General features: G+C 38.2%; 1 protein-coding gene across 1 annotated transcript in view; it reads left to right on the top strand.

Moving 5' to 3' along the window:
- LOC140267415 (clavesin-2) overlaps positions 1-19,831 on the top strand; it is a 41,836-nt gene that overhangs the window by 2,457 nt on the left and 19,548 nt on the right. Inside the window, exon 2 of the mRNA XM_072362683.1 lies at positions 2,462-2,636. Within this exon, the coding sequence (XP_072218784.1) occupies positions 2,462-2,636 (175 nt within the window). The remainder of the gene's footprint in view (positions 1-2,461; positions 2,637-19,831) is intronic.

The following is a 19,831-nucleotide window of genomic DNA, read 5'->3' as shown; positions in this document are numbered from 1 at the left end:
AGAAGATTAATAAAACAATTATCCATCATATGTCCAGTCTTACATTAATTTAGATTTCTTAAATCATCCAGATCCAAACTGAAAAGAGCAGGTGACAGTATTCTACTTTGAAGAACCTCATTAGTTACCAAAAAGGCTGAGAATATCCTCCTATTGCATTTGGCTTGCATAGATTGATGGTAATATGAAAAGTGCAAAATTCTTACAAGATATAGAGTGAATCTTTGCCTTTCAATTTAAAGAGCAATTATACTCAGATTAATTCATCCAGTGTGTTATTAAGAGGCGAGTCCCAAATCCCCAAACAGCCCAGTGACAGAAGTGTGTTGACAGATGACGTCTCAGTATCTCTGGGGGTTCTGGTGGTTCAGTTACTACGGGTTTGTTACTATCTGAACCAGGATTCTGTGTCATAGCTAATCTCAATACATGTAGAAATGTTTAAGTGACTAAAAACAAAGACTTCTTTTTCTTATTAAATGTAAGAGGGGTTGCCTTAAGAAAGTGCACTGATATTCATAGTGCACAGGTCCATAGGATGCATAGTTTGACGTCTGTCTCCGTCATAACAAACAAAGTTTAACCACAATCTGAATGTTAGAATACCTAGAATGTTCTGCTTCTTGGATTTACAAACAAACACCATATTTCTTCATTTTATTTGGACCTCTATTTTCTAATTGATCTTTGCAATACAAACGCTAATGTATCTAACAAAGATTGAGACTATTGAGAATACACATTACACTTGTTAAATATAAAAAAATTACTTTCTCAAAGCAACAGTGTGCCAAAGCACAGCATCACACAGCTGCCGGCATGGCTGTCTGCCTTCAGTCTTGTTATCTCATGATCCCTTGAAATGAAGCGCTGCTTGCTTTCTTGGCTTAATTCCATGCTTTTTGCTATTTTGTATCCTCAAATCATCACAAATCCCTGACCACCAGGTTGGAAACCACTGATAATCCAGAAACCGTTGCTCACTGATGGTAAAAATTTCATTCTGCAAAGTACTTGGTAATTAAAGCAATCAAATAAAAGGCTGTGAATGACAAAAAGGTTTAGGTCTGAAATCAAGTGGAGAGAATGAAATTACATATGCAATATTAAGGGGAAGTTACCTACCGCTGTTTTATTATATTTTCACAATATTTGGTACCTTCATAACTTTAAATTATGAGTTAGTGGTTCTATTAGATACAGCTGTATTGAAATTACATGTCATCAATGATCTGTTTGGGATACATTTGCGCTATTTCCTCCTGTTTGACTGAAGACTTGACTGCATCACCGTTCTTCCACCTTGTCCTGTGCTTTTCTATCTCATAAATCACAGCACATACTCTGCAGTGGTCTGATCAGGATTAGCATCTAGGCTTAGGTTAAAGGTATAAGTAGGACCAGATCATGATTTTGTCCTGCTCTAATAAGGGATCAGGCCAGTTTTAGTGTTTAGGTAACCAGAGTTTAGAGACACATTGACCCTTGTCCTCGGTGTTACTGGGTCTGATCATAGATTTACTGCATTGCTCTGTATCAAAAACAGGGACAACAAAACAACACTAACTTTTTATCACCTCCCAAACCACTGCTGTCGGTGACACGTAACTCATACAGAATAACCCATTTCCTCAGGGTGGAGGGTTTTTTAATATTTTTTATTATTAACTATGCAGAAAGTTGTAAAATATATTTGTATGACAGTCGGCTGTCATCTCACAAATTACATTGAATTACATTAAATGAAAGATAGATAGAATGAAAACAAGGCCACAGGAGGTGACAGAAAGAGCAAATAGACGTGACAAGTGAAGAGGACAGTGAGTAATCTGAGGCATCAGGTGGATGAAAATCCTCAAGGATGCACTGAAGAAACAAATCACGTCTAGTGGCACCAGTAGCCACATGGTGAGCACCAGAAGCAATTAAAACATGGATCTAAGGCCTAATTGATTTAAGGCTAAATTAAACTGTGTGGGAGGTTATCAGTAAATTCTACTGACAAAGCCTTGTCAGCCTGGCTAGCAGATACTGTTTCCAGCTCTTTCATGAGATTAAAAACATGATGGCTCCTGGTTCAGGCTATAAACTAATGATTATTCTCTTAACTGACAAATGTAAGATATCTTTTTTGTTTAACTGAAGCACTCAAAAAGCATGATCCACTGAATTAGGTCAAACTAAACCCCAAAGATGGTGACTTTGTAATTATATATGGTAGCAAACCTCCTTTTAGAAGCTATATCCAGACAATGTTTGACATTTTCCTCTGAAACAACAACTGAAACAATTAATTATGTATTAAATAAATCACACAAGGAACAATTCATTGTCTTTGCTTAGATTATTTCTGTCAGTCATCACATCCTTTCAGATAATTCTTGCCCAGCTATTCTGTTAATTTGTTAAGCCATGTGCTTCCATGTGCTAACAAATCAAAATTTTGTCCAACTTTTCCCAGATACACGTTCGTGGACATACTAAGAGCAATTTTACTGTCACTGGAATCTATGATAGAAGATCCCGAGCTGCAGGTCAACGGCTTCATCCTCATCATCGACTGGAGCAACTTCACCTTCAAACAGGCGTCCAAGCTGACCCCCAGCATGCTGAGGCTGGCCATCGAGGGGCTGCAGGTCAGAAAGCTTTGCTGATTCTGTTGGGTTGCTCAGGAGTTGCCTGTGCCAGACAGAAGTATCTTTAACTTCAAGGGTAGATGTTCATCCCAAGATATGAACATATCATCACTGACTGCTATATAGACTGATAATTATTGTGTTTTACACATGGAAATGTTGCATTTTTTTCTTATTGGCAGAATTTAGCTGACACTGCAGCTAAAAGCTTTGTCATTTTCATTTGCTATTTCATTTCTCCTTATTTCAGAGATGACGAAAAAGCTAGATATCTTTCTTTACCCCACTCATGGTATTGTTTTTTCTTCTTGAAGTGGGATGACAAACCTCCAGCTCCCCTTCCATTATCCTCTCTGTACTCCAAACGTACCACTTAAAAACCAGTCGAGCACTGTGCTAAAGCTGTGAGCTTGTTTAAAGCGCAATAGAAAGGAATAATGACATTTCCATTTTGGTTACATGTACTGATTACCCCTATTTGGCTGGTATACAAAGCAAATAAAGGGAATTTTCACTGCCTCAATTTAGCAATATTTCCTTTAGTTCTGGCCTCCTGTGACGTGAGGGGTTATTCTGGCATTAACAAAAGAAGTTAAGAAAAATGTGACGCTGCTCACTGGACTTGTGTTGGTTTATTCAGGATTTTGCACAGCATGGAAACACATTAGTCTTCTAAGTTGTCAGGACACCTTTAATATCGTTATAGAAATGAGTTACTGGAGGAAAAGACTTGCAGGCAGAAAGTGCAGCTATCCTCTGATAATCAGCCAATCCTGAGAGGAAATGTCTTGCTTGTTGCTCTGTGTGTGTGTGTGTGTGTGTGTGTGTGTGTGTGTGTGTGTGTGTGTGTGTGTGTGTGTGTGTGTGTGTGTGTGCGTGTGTGTGCGTGTGTGTGTGTGCGTGTGTGTGAACAAAGACTTGTTATTGCATTCTCAACATACCTATGAATCATCTGCCAATTTATTTTTGGGCTCCATTAGTCAACGTGAAATCTAAGGAGAAGTGTTTCTTGAGGGAGGAATCTGGTAAGAAGCAGTGGTTTGAGGGATTATCTGATGCGTTTCTGATGGATACCAAACTGTCACGGCTGCATCCTGCGTGAATTTTACTCTCAATTTACATTTCACAGTTACAACTGCAGATGTTTGCATTTAAAATTTCTTTAGTAACATACAACAATGTTAAACTTTACCAATTATGGATGTGAAACAGTAACAATAAGGATAGCTATCAGGTCACTTATCTTACAATATTGGTTCTGTACAAATTGCCTTTATTGCACCAACAGCTAATAAATGTCAACTCTAATGTGGGCACTTTGGTTTTGTTTCATGTATTTTAAGTTGCTCAAAAGTTTGAAGAAACTAACAAAAGTAAAAAGAGCTAAAATAAAACCAGCAAGGGGGGAAAGATCAGCTCTATGAACCGGTGATCTTTGAGATCTTTCATGATTATCAGCACTGAATGAGACATTTCTATAGATCTGTTGAACCTGTTCCTTTTCCTCTTAAAACATTCAATAATAAGCGGTTCATTTTCAGTCGGATTTTATTTACAGATCTATTTGAATTATGGAAGTTCCTGTCACCTGATGCAGTTTAGATATTTTTTGATTGAAGAAAACTGATCAGTTTTGAAGTCTCAAAGTTGAAGTTTTCTATTATGAATTTACTCAAAGAAGTATTTTGACCTGGTTATTTGTGAATCCTTAAATACTTATATGTCTTAAAATTTACAATATATCATGAAAAATAATGCTGCATTTACCACAAACATTAAATAATTTATTTTTATATTTTCATGATATGATTCTCGCATGTGTAACAATTAGCAGTAAAAGACAGTTATATCGTTAAATAGTTCATTGATTCACTTTATTTGTTTTTAGGACAGACTGTAAAGTGCTCCTCAGTTACAGGGAAAGATGTAAATATTTCTGAGCAATAAACTGTCTTCAGTTAATCTGTTTTAACTGAAGCCCCAAGAAGACTTGAATAAATATTCTATTTGTGTATTAGCGGGATATTTCTTTCACCTCCTCCACTTTCTGTAAATATTAGTTTTATGCAGTCAGCACAGGGTTTTCAGACTGAGGGAACAACAGGATATTCAAGCAGTGCATCACCGTGAGGAGTCCATACATAACACATCTCTGACGCCTCTATAGACACAGATTAGAGCCTGAATTATTGATGGGAGCTATTAGCTGAGCCCTGAGTCATTCCCACTCAGATGGATGCTCATTGGTGGGTGCAGAAGACAAGGGGAACAGGTTTAAAAGGGTAATTTGATTAAATTTGATTTGGCATATAAAATTCACAAAGCATGTTACTAAAACATCAGGGATCGGGCAATAAGTTATTTTTCCTCAGGATGTAAAGATAAGAAATTGATCTCATTGCTCTGTGATATGGAGCTTCACTCTCATCTACAAACTATTAAAAACACATCAACAGGCCTCCTCACTGAGATCCTTTATAACTCGAGCACAAGCTCTGCAATTTATTTCAGTTTCACATACAAATCCTCTTGCTGTGAATATCCATTAGAGCCCCAAATCTACATTAATTCTCAGTTGAAAATAGTCTCCTGTAAACACATATTTATTGAAAGCTACAGCGCCCATCTATTATTGGAAATTGTTCAGTCTTTCATAAACCTGTGTTTATCTCTTGAGTAGAATCAAGTAGGCTTGAAGGTTAACCCCATTTGAATGAACCGTTGTTACACTGGGTCTTCCTAAGGAACTTTTGTTCATGTTGTCCTTTTTGAATGAAATAAAAGATAGCTAAAGCTTTCTGTATTGAAGTTTCAGCTTCTGTATGGCGTGTTGGTCTGAATCATTTCCACGCACATAGAGACATCTGATTGTTGAGCAGCGACATCGAGTCAGAGCAGGTTTGCTTATGAAGCGTTCAACAGCTGCAGAATCACGCTTACGCAGGACAGCCGTGCAGAGCTTATTCTGCACAAGGGTTTGATGTAGCGCGATGGCCGATTTACACAGACCACAGCACTCAGTTATCTTTTGTGTGCATCAGCAATTTTCTATCTGCTGCTGCCATCCTTGATTTTTTTTAATCTCTGAAGATTTTTCAGTTTTTCCAGAGGATTATGTGATGTCAAAACAAACATACACCGATCAGCCATAACAATATGACCAGCTGCCTGTATTAAATACGTCCTCCTTATGCTGCCAAAAGTGCTTTGAGTGGAGATGCTTGGGAATCCTGTGGAATGTGTAAAGGGATCTTTGTGGTTTGCTTCCGACAGACGCCATCAGATTGGTGTTTGGGGAGTTTGGAGGCTGGATGAATCCCTCAGTCTATTTGTTGTGGTCTTTGAGGCCCTCTTGAGTAGTTTTTGCAGGGCCCACTGCTGTCCTGTAGGGCACGGCTTGTGCTGTTATTACTGATCTGTTGACATAAGTATACGATCAGTTGTCATGAGAAATATATTGATAAAACTTTAAGGTGTGAGCATTTGTGAATGCTACAGCAAAATGCATTCATCTCTTCTTCATTTTGTTTATTCAAACAGGTGTTTTTGTCTTGTACGTTTATGTTATATTTCTGAAGAGCTGTTTGTGCTCTTTCTGCTCTCTAAAGATTAGTTAAAGTGGCATATGCTTAATAACCTAACTCAAACTGTGATTGGTCATTTTGTATAATCCTTTAAAAAGGAGAACAGGTCTATAGCATCGTGAAAAAAGTTGCATGACGCTCTTCAGTTGCTGCTCAGACTGCCTCGGTTGTGATTTAAAGTATGTCATGGTTACCCTGACAATGTTGGTTTTTAGCAAATACAAATAGCATGTAGGCCACATGCCTTGGGATCCTAATTTGCAGCTCAGTATTATGTAAAGATCACAGCAGACGTGAGCTTGAGTCTGGATTCCTGCTGGCAGCTCCTTGAGGCTTCAGTGTTTTTTACGTCCCAACTGGAAGTTCTTTTCTTAGGATTATTTTTGGGGCATTTTTGTCTTTAAGCACGAAGTCAGTGAATAGACTGAGAACATGGGAAGAGATGAGCGGAAGGTTAATCTTTGAGGTTTACTAGTCAAGAACTTGCAGCTGTAGCTACAAGGCAATGAATAGGAAACTGACAGCAAAGTTCTCAGTGCCTTAACAGTCATGACTCTAAAATTGTTAGTTTCACTGAGAGTCGTGCAAGATGTTAAGGGATTGTCACCATAATAACGTCAGTTTAAAGCAAAACACTGTTTTGCTTTAAGGGTCCGCTTTTTAATGGAAATAAAGCTTTTTTCTGTGTTTAGCCAGTGTGCAGTTGAGTCACGCTTAAGGCATTCCTACTGTGTCAATTAGTGACATCAGAGGTCCTAATAAGACTAGACTGTCCTCCTCTAAAATACGATCCAAGGTGGCATTTGTTCAGGCAGACTTAAGCAGCATATATTTGCTTGAGGAATAGGCAACCTGTAGTAGTGGTGGGAGCAATTGCATGTGAATTGGGAAAAGGAAATTCGTTCATTCAAACCAGGTAGTTTTGATTTGGGAAGATGGGAAGATTTAGTCTAAACCCAAGCAGGAAATGACAGAGTGGTTTCTGGTTTGACTGTGAGAGCAAAAGGAAGCTTCCAACAGACTGCAATTAAATCAGATGCTTCTTAGCTGATCATCAACTATCAAAAAATAAAAGAGGGCTGGAGCTCACTGATTCTTATGCAGTTTTTAATCGTGCAAACAGACTCCTGATTCAACGTCTTCAACAGTCAAAGTGGACACAAAATGAAGGCAGGCAATTATAGTTAATCCCACACAGGTGTGCATTAGTAATTGGACAGCTCGTGAAACATCATTACAGGCCTATTGGACAGCCAGAACAAGGGTGGGTCTTGGTTTGTAAGTATCCACAGAACACACCTGTAGTGTCATCAGAGACAAAGGAACAAATTCTTCAAAAATTACAAAAGATACAAAGATAAAAGACAGACATCTTAAAATGAGACACTTAATGAGGACATGACTAACCGTGCCGTACATTAATAGTGTTTTGGCTGTCCAGTAAGTTTGTAATGAGGTACAATTACCTGCCCTATGGCTTCTACACACCTGTTTAAAATCACCTATAACTGCCAGCCTCTATTCTGTGTTCACTTTGACTCTGATGAAGACACAGTAGAGTTTAAATGTTTGTCTGTTTGCACTCTAGAAAAACACCACAAGTCTGTGGGGTTCCTTGCTGTCATGGCCACAGTTTCTAACTTTACTGTTTGATATCACACCTCACCTAAGTTTGAATAAGAGATTAATCTCAAACATGCACCGTCTTTGACTTTGTGGTCGCATCTAATGCAAGTTCAAGACATCTGACGTATGGTTCCAGGGGCTGTCAGATGCAGCATCCTGCTTTGACTGGCGTTTTATGTTACTGTTGAGAAAAAGAAACAGTAGAAACTGTCATGGGCAATGAGGTTTGAATGCAAACTTGGAAGCTGACACAACAGAGTTTGTGTCCTCAGGATGAACCTTGGTTTTAACATGCGGCTTCAATGTTTCTGCAGCGGACAGACTGCTCTGTCTGGGATTTGAGTTATAGTATCTTTCACATACAATAAATACAATGCAGTACATACATCATTTTACCAGTTGCATTAAATGTACGCTTCTTCTGCTCTCATAAAAAGAGATTATGTTGAAGAGTCCAGGAAAACACAGGAGGTGAGACACTGTGCATGATGGGATCCAAACCCATTTGGTTATAATCCTACAGGATTACAATGTTCCAGAGGGATTAACGTTTCAAGTATGTAAAGTCTTGTTTTTTTCTCTAAACAATAAAAAAAAAAAAGGTTTTTAAGCAATGTTCGAAGTTATCTGTTAACATTATTTGTGCTGTCTGGCAAATATGTTGAGGAGCCATTATTAAAATGTACGTATTAGTTATGATATCATCATGTTATTCTGATGCTTATTCATGTTTTAAAAAATGTAACCTCAAAATGCCAACATTTCAGGAGTTCAAAAAACAGCCCCACAGACAACAAAAGAAGCTTAGACTGTAGAAAAGGAATCAATTCTGAACAACATAAAAGCAAGAATATCTCGTGTTCTGCAGGCAAAAAGATTCTTTGTTTTATACAACAGATCAAAGTGCTTTACATGATTAATGAAGACAAAGAAATTCAAAGAACAGAAAACCTGATCTAGATATGAAAGGAGTTCTTCCTCTTGTGATTGATTCTTTTATGCTTGAAGTTTTATGTTTTGTTCTATATACAAGCTGTTATTCGTGGCAGTGGACTGGAGCGTTCTCGTGTTTTAGAGCCGTCTTGTTCAGGAGTTCAGGGCTGTACATCATCTTGTTAAGGTGATCTGTCACAGCATGACACCACCTGACCGCAGATCAACTACCTGCCACTCAGATGAATGAATGAGCTGTCCTGAGTCTCCTGAGTTACCAACTGCAGAGGGCTAGTGAACACAACACCAGTGCAACATGTGCATTTAAATCTGCAGTGTGTCCTTATTTTGATGTGACCCAGAGTAATATTCTTTCATCTGTCTGTTAGCAGGATCTGGCTCATATGTGTTGACAGATCATGCTGGACTCAGGGGTGAGCTGTGCAGAGTTTGATGGTGATCTAGATTAGCAGTTCAGTTTTTGTTGTTGCCATACCTCTTAATGTCACATTTTAGTGCTTGTGGGGAAAAAGCAACAGCTGTATGCTTTTTTTTTTTTTGCTTTAAGGGGAAAAAAATTATACAAAGCTCATCATTTATTAAATATTTAAAGCCATTTTACACGTTAATTCCTTTGCACGTACAAGTCATGAACAACAGATCACTAGTGTTAACACACTGAAGTTATTGAATTTTTATGAAGTATTATGTAGTTTAACCTGGTTTGAAAACTTTTATGAAACACTTTGTAAGATTTTTTTTAACAGAAATGCATGACTAAATATGTCAAAGTATAACTGAAAGTGTCCTATCTGAATTCTTGGAGTTGCATGCCTCTTGAGATGGATAAAAATGGGCTGTTAAGCCTAATTTATGAGTTAGTCCCAGCAGACTCTGTATTAACAATCACCCTGTGTTGCTACTTCATGCTGCTGTCAGCATTGATATTCTGTCTTTAGTTCTCTGTTTTATAGATCAGATCAAATGATCTGTTTGCATCACTTTTAGGTTTTTCTCTTGTTTTTAAATGTTTGTTTTTTATTTGTCGGCCTGAGGTGGTAGATTAGTTAATCCCAGCTGGTGGAAAATCAACAAAAAAGTACTCTGACTGCGGAGAAGTTTCTCTCAAGTCAAAACCAAAATCTTGTTTATCTGCTGAACTGATACCAATAAATATGACATATTTATAATGCTGCCACACTGTTATTATAAGATGGCTATTCTAAATTTCTGCTTGTCTTTTATTGATACAACAATCCAAATTACTTCCAAGGCGAAGACAATGCACGTCATATATTTATGTTGGTTGGTTGGTGTGGCCAGTAGTCACATGCAAAGAAAATATATTGATCCAGAAAGATTTATGCTTCTATTGATAAAGCATTGGTCACGCTTTGTCAGTAACCTAAAGCCTCTTTAATTGAGGCCATTATTTGACTGAACACATCAATACATCCCTGTTTTCCGGCAGCAGTGGGTTTTTTACACCACAGCAGTTCCAGTGCTGGTTGGGAGCCAGTGTCAAACTTAGAACCAGTTGTTTCTGTTTTGACTACCAAAGGTTCGTCTCCAGCTCCAAAAAACTGGGATTAGAGCAGCGCCGGCTCTTTGTTTGTCCGGTTAAAACAACTGCTTACATCAGGGGAAGGGGGCAGGATTACAGAGACCAATGAAATGTTGCTAAAGTTTACAGATCCCACTCAAAATTGCATGTATAAATCCTGCTTGCATCAGCATTTATAAATACCGGTCTGCTTTTGAGAATGCTGGTCAGCAGCATTGAGTGTTCACACTGACCGCTGTTTAAAACTGGGTTTATTAAGAAGAAAAAAGAAACGATCACTAATCTGTGAATCTTTGAAACAACCGTCTCCCTGCACTGTGGTGTTATTAAAAAATTCAGAATACTATAAATAATACAAACAAACTTAGTGTGGTTTGCAAAGAAACATATTTATTCAAGTACAAAACTAAAATCTTTCAAGTACAAAATTAAAATCTTTTAAGTACAAAACAACGCTATATGAATCCATCACAGTAGCGTTCCTCCGTCAGAGCAGGCGCCAGAGTCCATGCGACAGAAAGGCGGCCAAGAAATGGTAGCTCCTAATGGCGGAGTCGTCCTTAAATTCAATCACCAGCGCCACCTGGTGTTGTGGAGGGCGAATTACAGGCATTTGTGCACGAATCAGTTTGCCTTTGATTACGGATCTGCAAAGCGGAAAGTTACTCCCAAAAGTGATGTGACAGTTTTTCACTGTAGAATTGTTTCATACTTGAAATATTTTAGTTTTGTACTTGAAGGACATTTTTTTGCAATTGAAGATATATGTTTCTTTGCAAACCACACTAAGTTTGTTTGTGAATCGTTGGGCGCGAGTGAAACATGTTTTGCTTGCTTGCTAGGTTTTGGCAGGATTCTCACTCCATAGATCTCTGGTTCCAGTTCCAACTAAGAGCTGGTTCTAGCACCAGTTGTGAACCAGTACTCGAACTGGTTTAGTCAAAAAGCGTAAATGAGGAAATCTTTATGGCAACATGGTGGTAGTGTGCTGCTGGTCCAACGCTTTAATGGATTTCAGTTCTGTACAGATATTCATGATTCTCAGAGGATGAATCATCTGGGCATGAATTTAACAATTTCATAAGTCAAACTTTGTCAGATTAAAATCAGTTTGTTTAAAAAAAAAAAGTTTTACACCTCCAAGGTTACGTCACCATGTAAGTTTGAAATTTTAAAAAGGTATGAAAGCAAATTAGGCTGTAAGAGAAAAAATTTGATTAAAAAGTAAGCAGTGACGTATCATCTGCTCTTTTTGCTCTTCCTCCCTCTTCTCTGGCCTCCCAAACCTCTTTACTTTTGTTTTCTTCACCCTCCCCCACCTCTGTCCTTAACATCATCACCCTCCCATTCCCCCTTTTATCCTTCTCCCCACTCTCAATTGAGCCACTCCATCTCTTTTTCAGCAGAGACAATAGTGGCAGAGCAGCTTAAATGGAGTGACAGCAGCCAGAGCATTCAACTCTCACTGAGATAATTATTCATTCTGTTTAAAAATGAACACAGTAATCACACAGATTCACCGGTATTTGCAGCAATTATTCATCACCAAAAAGTCGGCTCATCTGTGGAAACACAATCAAGTTCAAAATCTAAACAAATCATCCAAAACATCTTTAAAAATGATTTTTCTTGCTTTTCACCTGAAAGAAGAATCATCATTATCTTCATCAGCAGACAGTTTCAAGACACAGTGTGCCTCATCTTACCCCCCTCCTTCTTTTTTTCCTCCGCCCTCCCTGGCTCCCTCCTGCTTCATCCCACCCTCGCTACGTTGCCACGGCAACACGTCATACTGCCTCGCTATCTGCTCTGCCCTCTCCTCATGATGGGCTCTCTTTTGTTGGGTGTTTCTGTGTTTGTGTGTGCCGAGACAAAGACGCACATCCCCGTGTTTCTCTGTCGTTTTTCTTTTTCTCACAGAAGCTCACGGACGGCTGATTAAGTGACAGCAGTTGATGCAACACAAAATACTGTAAAATCAGTATGAGTCATGTAACTGGCTGATGTATTGTGTGTGTGTGTGTTGTTCCAGGCCCTGCACGGACAAGCTATTGTCAGACACAAAAGCAGTATAAAGAGAAGAAATCCTTTATATTTTATGTCTTTTATCCATTTTATCTTAACCATATTGGTGTTGCTGATTTTTGCTCTTGAGATTGAAGCCTTTTTGTTTTGGGATTAAATGTTTGACTGCTATAGGATGGACTGATGGTCTTGTCATTTCTGAAGGCCACCTACTCTAGCAGGTTAATCTGTTTAAAGAAAAACAATTTAAGTCGAATATGTAGATTAACACAAAATCAGATCCATGATGGATCTGAAAAAGCAAATCATCAGGTTGGTTTAGAAATGTTGGTTATGCTACATTAAATACATGCAAAAGTAATAACATTTAGGTAAATTTAACATCTAATTAACATTTAGCATCAACTGAACTAAATGGCGATCATGAAAAAAGCTGCACATCAGTATATCACCCCTTAACCATGATCTGATGTCATAATGTAAGTTGTTCATATCTGAAATGGCCAAAGTTGAAAAATAACAAAAGAAACGGTAAAAGATCCCTGTGAGCCAGAAGCTCAGGCTGACGATCAGATACAGATGCCTTGTTGTTTCAGGAATGAATGAACATAGCATTAACAGTCGATATCAGATGAACATGTATTTCTTTAAAAGTGAATCATGCAACTGTGAATTTAGTCCATCCATCCATCCATCCATCCATCCGTCCGTCCATCCATCCATCCGTCCATCCATCCATCCATCGTCACCCGCTTTACCAAGTTTGGATCGCAGAAGCAACAGGTTAAGGAGAGAAACCCAGATGTCCCTCTCCCCAGCGACACTCTTCATTTCCTCCTGGGGGATCCCGAGGCGTCCCCAGGCCAGGAGGGATATATAATCTAGTGAAGCCCCAAAATACAAACAGCTGTAACTGAAAACAATGGTTAAATGAGATTAAGGCAGCTTTAAAATGTTTGCTTGTTATTTATATTTATATTATATTATTATTATTATTATATCATATTATATAGATTTAACTGTTATTTATATTTTGTACATTTCTAGTCTGTGGAACTGATGCCTGCACAGTTATTTCTCACAGATGTATGGCTTTTTTAACACTAAATTGCTAATTTTTAATCTTTAATTTATAAATAACAATTCTAAGTATGTTTTATTGTTAACATTTTGTGATATTGGAACATCTTTAATACTTGTGCTCCTTTCCTTTCCTTTCTGTAGATGTGCGTTTGTCCCCAAAAAAGCCTGAATATGTGCAGCTATTCAGACCACATTAACATATACAGTAGACTACAGTTCCAGTTAGTGAACTCCCTGTGGATTAACTCCGCATTAGCATTGTTATGTAACATACAGACCCCTCCAGAATAACTGGTACTTTCGTGAAAACTGTGCCAACATGGCTGTAGAATATTAATGAAGAGGTTGAGAGTGGCCTCCTGTATCTTCTTAGGAAGCAGCTCAAAATGTTTGAACACTTTATTAGATAGCTGCTAATAAGAAGGAAGAAGTCTGATATTCAAGAACATTGATTCCAACCTACTGAATTATTATAATTATCCTTATAATGATAATTCTCATATAGAATTGATGGGGCACTTGTAAGCATCCTATAATTTGGCTTTTTTTAAATATCTGAAGCATATAATCAAGACAGCAAATGAATGCAGGAAAATTAGGTTAAAGGGGAACTCTGGTATTTTTAAACCTAGAGCTTATTTCTGGCATGAAATATGTTCATCTACTCACCGAGAGCAGTTTGGTGAAAGTCGGCCTCCTTCGGAAGATATTTAGATTACTTGAGATCTGCGTATATCCAAATAACGAGTGAACATGGTGTTGACCATACAGCCTCTAAATAAGACATTATCTGTCTTTATTTCACCAATACTTTAAGAAGAATGAAAGAATGAATGTGTACTATTGCTCTGTTAGGTCATAGCTGCTGCTTTGCTGTTATTGGCGGCTATCGGGGGGCTTATAGAGGGCTTTCTACACACTCGTCTACTGGGATGACGTCATCGATGCACACTGCTGCAGCACAGTTTATTTACTCCGTGCCCTGTGACAGTCGGCTAACTTTGCACGGAGTTTGCTGCTGATAGTTTTGTGCAACATGGCAGGATATTTCTCAGATTTTGACGACGTGGACAACAACTTTGAGTACGATGGACGTCCTTACCGGAGTGAATGAGCTGTAAAGTGAACACTTTACTGAAACATTTTTGCCAAGGGGACTGTCATCGTCTTTGATACCTTTTTGCTGGTTGCCTTGGTTACATGTTACATCAAAAAGCTGTTTTTATTTGCTTTAGAAAATAACATCACTGGGTCGGGCTTAGAAACCAAAACTACTTGGGTAGGTTTGGAAAACTTTCATTATCAGTGCTAAGAAAACCTTCTTTTTACAATGAGACCATACAGTCATGGACACCATTTTTACCCTCCACAACCTCCGTTCGTCACGTATTCATTGAACAAAATTATTCGCCATATATTCCTGCATGAACAAACACCATATGAGCCTGTTTTAAGGAGCTCTCATACATAAGGTTATAGTTACTGTGTCTGGTTGGTTATTTGTACAGCTGGCTGTGTATAGGGTAAAAAAAATATTTTTAAGATTGTTTTTGAGATTGACTGAAAGTAAACACAGAAATTAGCCTCCTGCAGAGGGGTGGCTGTGGCTCAGGAGAAAGAGCAGTTGTCTGCCACTCATTCACGGTTAAACTGTTTTATGTAGAAAAGCACTGAACTGACTGAAAAGTGTGGTGTTCGGTGCTTTAAGAGTTGGCCAAGAGAAGAAAGGCAAACGACTGGGCATATCAGATGGGACTCAGTTGCAATTCACCTGTTTATAATTCGATGCATCTCGATGCATTTCAGCGTCATGTCTTCTAAAATTACTTTATAAGTGCACATATTGACCTTTTCATTAATAAACACAATCAATCACACCAGAGTACATGCTGTATGTTACGGATTAATCAGTCGTGATAGAAGTCCATGTATCCAAACAATGGCTACTTCACTTGTTAGATTAGTTGGTGGTTTTGTTCTTTGAGGTTGCTGACATTTGGTCAGGGTGGATACAGCTCACATATTTCCTTATATTACTTGTAGTACCGCAGTATTTCATTGTGGAGATGTAGATTTTACACACCGTGTGCATCACACCCTGTTGCTGCTTAAGGTTGGTTCATAACATCCAATCTGTGTCCATATTTACTTTTTATATCACTTTCTGCTGAGCTCTTCCTTCCTCTGCCATATCTCTCAGTCTGTGGAATTTCAGTCAAGTGAACTATGTAGCCTAACTTCTTCTTCTTTGGAATGTTTCAGCTGTTCAGTTTAATGTAAATGGGCTTTATTATTCCTCTAAGGCAGGGAAATTACATATGCGCAATTGTATACCACAATTCTGCGTGGGCTGCAAACCTTTGACTATTTTTCTACAATTTCATTGATACAGAGTCATCCACATCTGTATTCCAGTGCATCTTAGAACCAAAAAATTTCCACACCTCTAACAGTTATACATGCATGTTATACCACTTATTGCTACAATACAAAAACTAATCAGGCTGCAGTTATTTCTATAACTGAACCTAAGATGAAAATCCACATTTTTCCTTTTTCCTTTCTTTGTTATTATCTGGTGCAAATTGTAGCCTTTTTTTTTTTTACCTCCCCACTGTTCAGACACTGATTATCAGTGTATAAATTGCTGCTCAGATGCTTCAGGAATAATGGTGCAGTGATGAACTGGGCAGAATGACCAGTCCTCTGTCGCTGCACCTCCCTCAGTCTGTTTGGCAGGACGACAAGATCTGTGGAGGCCTGGCACAATCTGGACATGCGGGTCAACTCAACCAAACAAGCACAGACTAACGAGTCAGCACCCTATTACAAATATTTTAAAAACAGATTTTCACTTACTCCCTTATTGAATTCTGTGAAGTAGCTCTTCTAAACCTGCCTGATTACCTCTCTACATGAAAGAAGCACTGCAGTGAGGGCATTCAAATGTTAGGTTTGGCAGCTTTGCCTGTTTACTTAATCAGTCAGAGGAAGCACTCTACGGGGAAACCAGCTGAAACATGGACTAATCTAAACTCACTTGTGATCCTGGTTGGGGAAAAAAAACTTAGTTGCTGTTTCAGTGTTAGTTCATAAAGTTTGCAGTATTTTCAGAGGCTGCAGTTTGGTCGACGTCACCTTCTTTCTCAGGGGGATTTTCAAGCAGCAAGCAAAATGTAGACTTACCTTTGAAACCTGGGAAACCTGTACAAGAGATCACTGCCTCTTCATTTGTGTCAAACTTGCTGCGTTGTGATTTAAACAGGATGGTGACTACCATTAGAAACAGCTTACAACCTAACACCTATTTTGATATGTTGATACAGAAATGATAAAGGTCCCTAAGTATTTGCAGTAAGACTTTTTCTTGTATTATGCTCTATGTGCTCTGATTTGTTTAGCTGTAATTAAGTGTTATTAGAAAAGTCTTAAACTTGCAATCACAAAATGTAATTAAACATTTTTGGTTCTTGTGTCTCTGCAGTCCAAAGGAAGAATGTGATATGACATGATAGATTATTGTTATTATCTGGATTCAGAACAACTCTGAACTGAAAATAAATGTCTACATAATCTCTGAAACCAAAATGTCGACCTGCTTCATGCACTGTCCATGTTTTACCTCTAAACAGAATCGGTGCACAAATGCAACTTAATGTAGAACAAACAAGGCATTATTGTTACTTTAAAGGTTATTATTACTGTCTAATGTCAGTGTTCAAAACCTCACACATCAAGGGTCAGATGCATAAAACTGTGTGTCAGCACAAAGGCAGAATTGTGTATCTTGTCACCAGATTTATAAAATCGTACATATGCAGCCAGATTCCCATTCAGATTTTAGCCATGAGTGGATTAAGACGCTCCAACTTAATAGATGTCACAATGAAATCAACAACACAAAAAAGGCAGGATTTTACCACATGTAAATAGAAGAAAAGTAGAAAAGATTTGGTAGTCTCAGCTCTGCAACCGAAACACCAATTCTGTTAGCTCAGAGCACATTACTAAAAAGAGAAAGAAAGAAAAGAAATGGTCTGATTAAAAATAAGAGGCAAAGAGTGCATCAGCTCACACAAAGCTACTGTAGACCCAGTTCCTCATTCTGTAGAAGAGCAGTCCCATAAAACCTAAAACGATGCATTATCAGCTTGTGCCAATAAATCGGAGCAATCTCTCAACATGTGCTGTCTTCTTAAAGTTACATTAGCAAGGTCCTCTGAAAACGCCAAAGCAGTATTCCTGATGCATAACCGTTACTCAAGACTGCAGTTATTTCCAGCAGACAATTAAAGGTGTTTTTTGTAGCTTTTGCATTCAAAAGTTGTCACCACAAGGGGGCAGAGTTTTATTTTCTTTGGCTCAATGACCCCTGGTTCCTTTGATTTTAATCTAACTTAACTGTTTTAATTTTTTATGAGGAAAAACAGCTGACTAACAATGATAATAAGACAAACATACACTGATTATGATGTCACTGCTGATAATGTGCAGGCTGCACACATTAACACAGCTAGGGAGCTTTTGTTATTGTTGTAATTACTGCGTTTTCACAAATTATTACTAATCTCTACACACTTTTAGCCGGAAGATTGTTCATTTGCTACTGCCAGCGCCAGCCACTGCTTCCTCTGTTGGCTCCAGGACAGAATACACACTACTGCAGGATGTCCACATCTGGTCCTTGAGGACCAACTTTGGACATCCCTGCACTGCGGTGACTCAGGTGTTGCTTTTTCTAATTATGTCAATAGCTGTAGTTCAATTCTGTCATGGTTGCCTCTGCATTGCCCGTGTTATGGACTGGCAAAATGGATGGGTGGAAATTAACAGTAAGAAATAAGATCAGAAAAAAATTCTGAGAAAACTCTGAGAAATTCTCTGTTTTGTTTTATGTTAGACTATATTACCTCTTTTTCCATTTTCACCACATATAAGGCTTAAATTCCTCTGAAAATGGGGCCCACAGATATTTATTTGTGTGTAGGAAAAAGAGTACACATGGTTTTTGTGCCTGCGCATCACTAATCCATCAGGCGCCAAGATGGCATAAATCCAACAATAACTATTCTTATTACAACTGTGCTTGTCCATCTGTTACTCCCAAATCGATGTACAAATACTCAGACTTTAACCCGTGTCAAACTAAAGGTGCTGAAAATAAAAGAAGCTCATAACAAATACAGGAAGAACCACAAAAGTGCAGGTTTTTCAAATACAGTACACTTAATTATTGGAATACATAGTTTTTTGCTTTTGTTATTTTCCCTAAATCCAATTTCTATTCATATAAGACGCTTTTTTCAGTTTGGTCTGTTTGTATACAACATTTACAGTCACTGAACAATCATGTCAAGTAAAAGTCCTATATTGGGAAATGTTCTGTACAAGCAAAATGTAGCCCCAGAGGGGAACAGATGGGATAACTGAAATGATTTGAGCATCAGAGAGCATGTCAGTTGAATTGATTGGCTGAAAGGTTTGGGAGTACGGACGGAGAGGAAAATGTATTGACTTGATATGGAGTAAGAGCAGGAGGAAGGGGACTGTTGAGTAGACAGATTGGATAAAAGGCTCTGGAGAAATAAGACAAGGAGACCAAGGTTTTTTAATTTACCTGGTTTGTTTTTTAACTTGTTTGAGAGGTTTGACCTACTTTGAAGTGGAACAGATCTGTCACAGTTTTCTGTTACACACAGGAAGTTTCACCTTCTTCTGAAGTTCAACTTTAAGTCCACTCTGACATCCTGGCATATAGATAGCAAACGATGTCATCACTGGAGGCTACACTTTAAAAGCCTGAAAAAATGCATTTCAATGGATGTCATCTTTTCCCCACCATGAACTCACTTTTTCCCTGTTGAGGCCATGTTAACTCATCCTTGTGTGGATGGGAAATGACAGAAGCAGAGCAGAGTATAGAGGGAGCTCATCAACCTGATGTGTTGCACAAAGACTGAAAAAGCATGACGGAGAGAGAAGATTTATGACCACAACTCAGGCACAAAGAGAATGGTAGACGGCACATGTCAGACTTTGTTATATCAGCTTCAGCTGCATGCTGGTGGAGCATTGATAGACTAACGCTGGATTTTACAACATTTTTCACTCAAAATCTGACATCATTTTGACACATTTAAGGTTTTTTATGCATCAATCATAGATAGCAGGGGCTTCATTGCAAGAATGATTTAATTCTAAAACTGTATAAGCATAAATGAGGCATTTTATCCACAAGAAATACTGAATGTCGAATAGATTCTTATTTCCTATCTGCCCTGTGAGGCAGAGGCCTCTTTTGACTCTTTGTTTGCTTTCTTGGCATTTATGGCACATAATCTATAGGTTTATGGGTTTTGCGTATTAAATGCATGTTGTTA

Source organism: Leuresthes tenuis, unplaced genomic scaffold, assembly GCF_036924035.1.
Source record: "Leuresthes tenuis unplaced genomic scaffold, fLeuTen1.0.hap1 SCAF_13, whole genome shotgun sequence".
Taxonomy (NCBI): Eukaryota; Metazoa; Chordata; class Actinopteri; order Atheriniformes; family Atherinopsidae; genus Leuresthes; species Leuresthes tenuis.
Note: the sequence above shows the minus strand (reverse complement) of the source record. Positions and strands in the feature narration are given on the sequence as shown.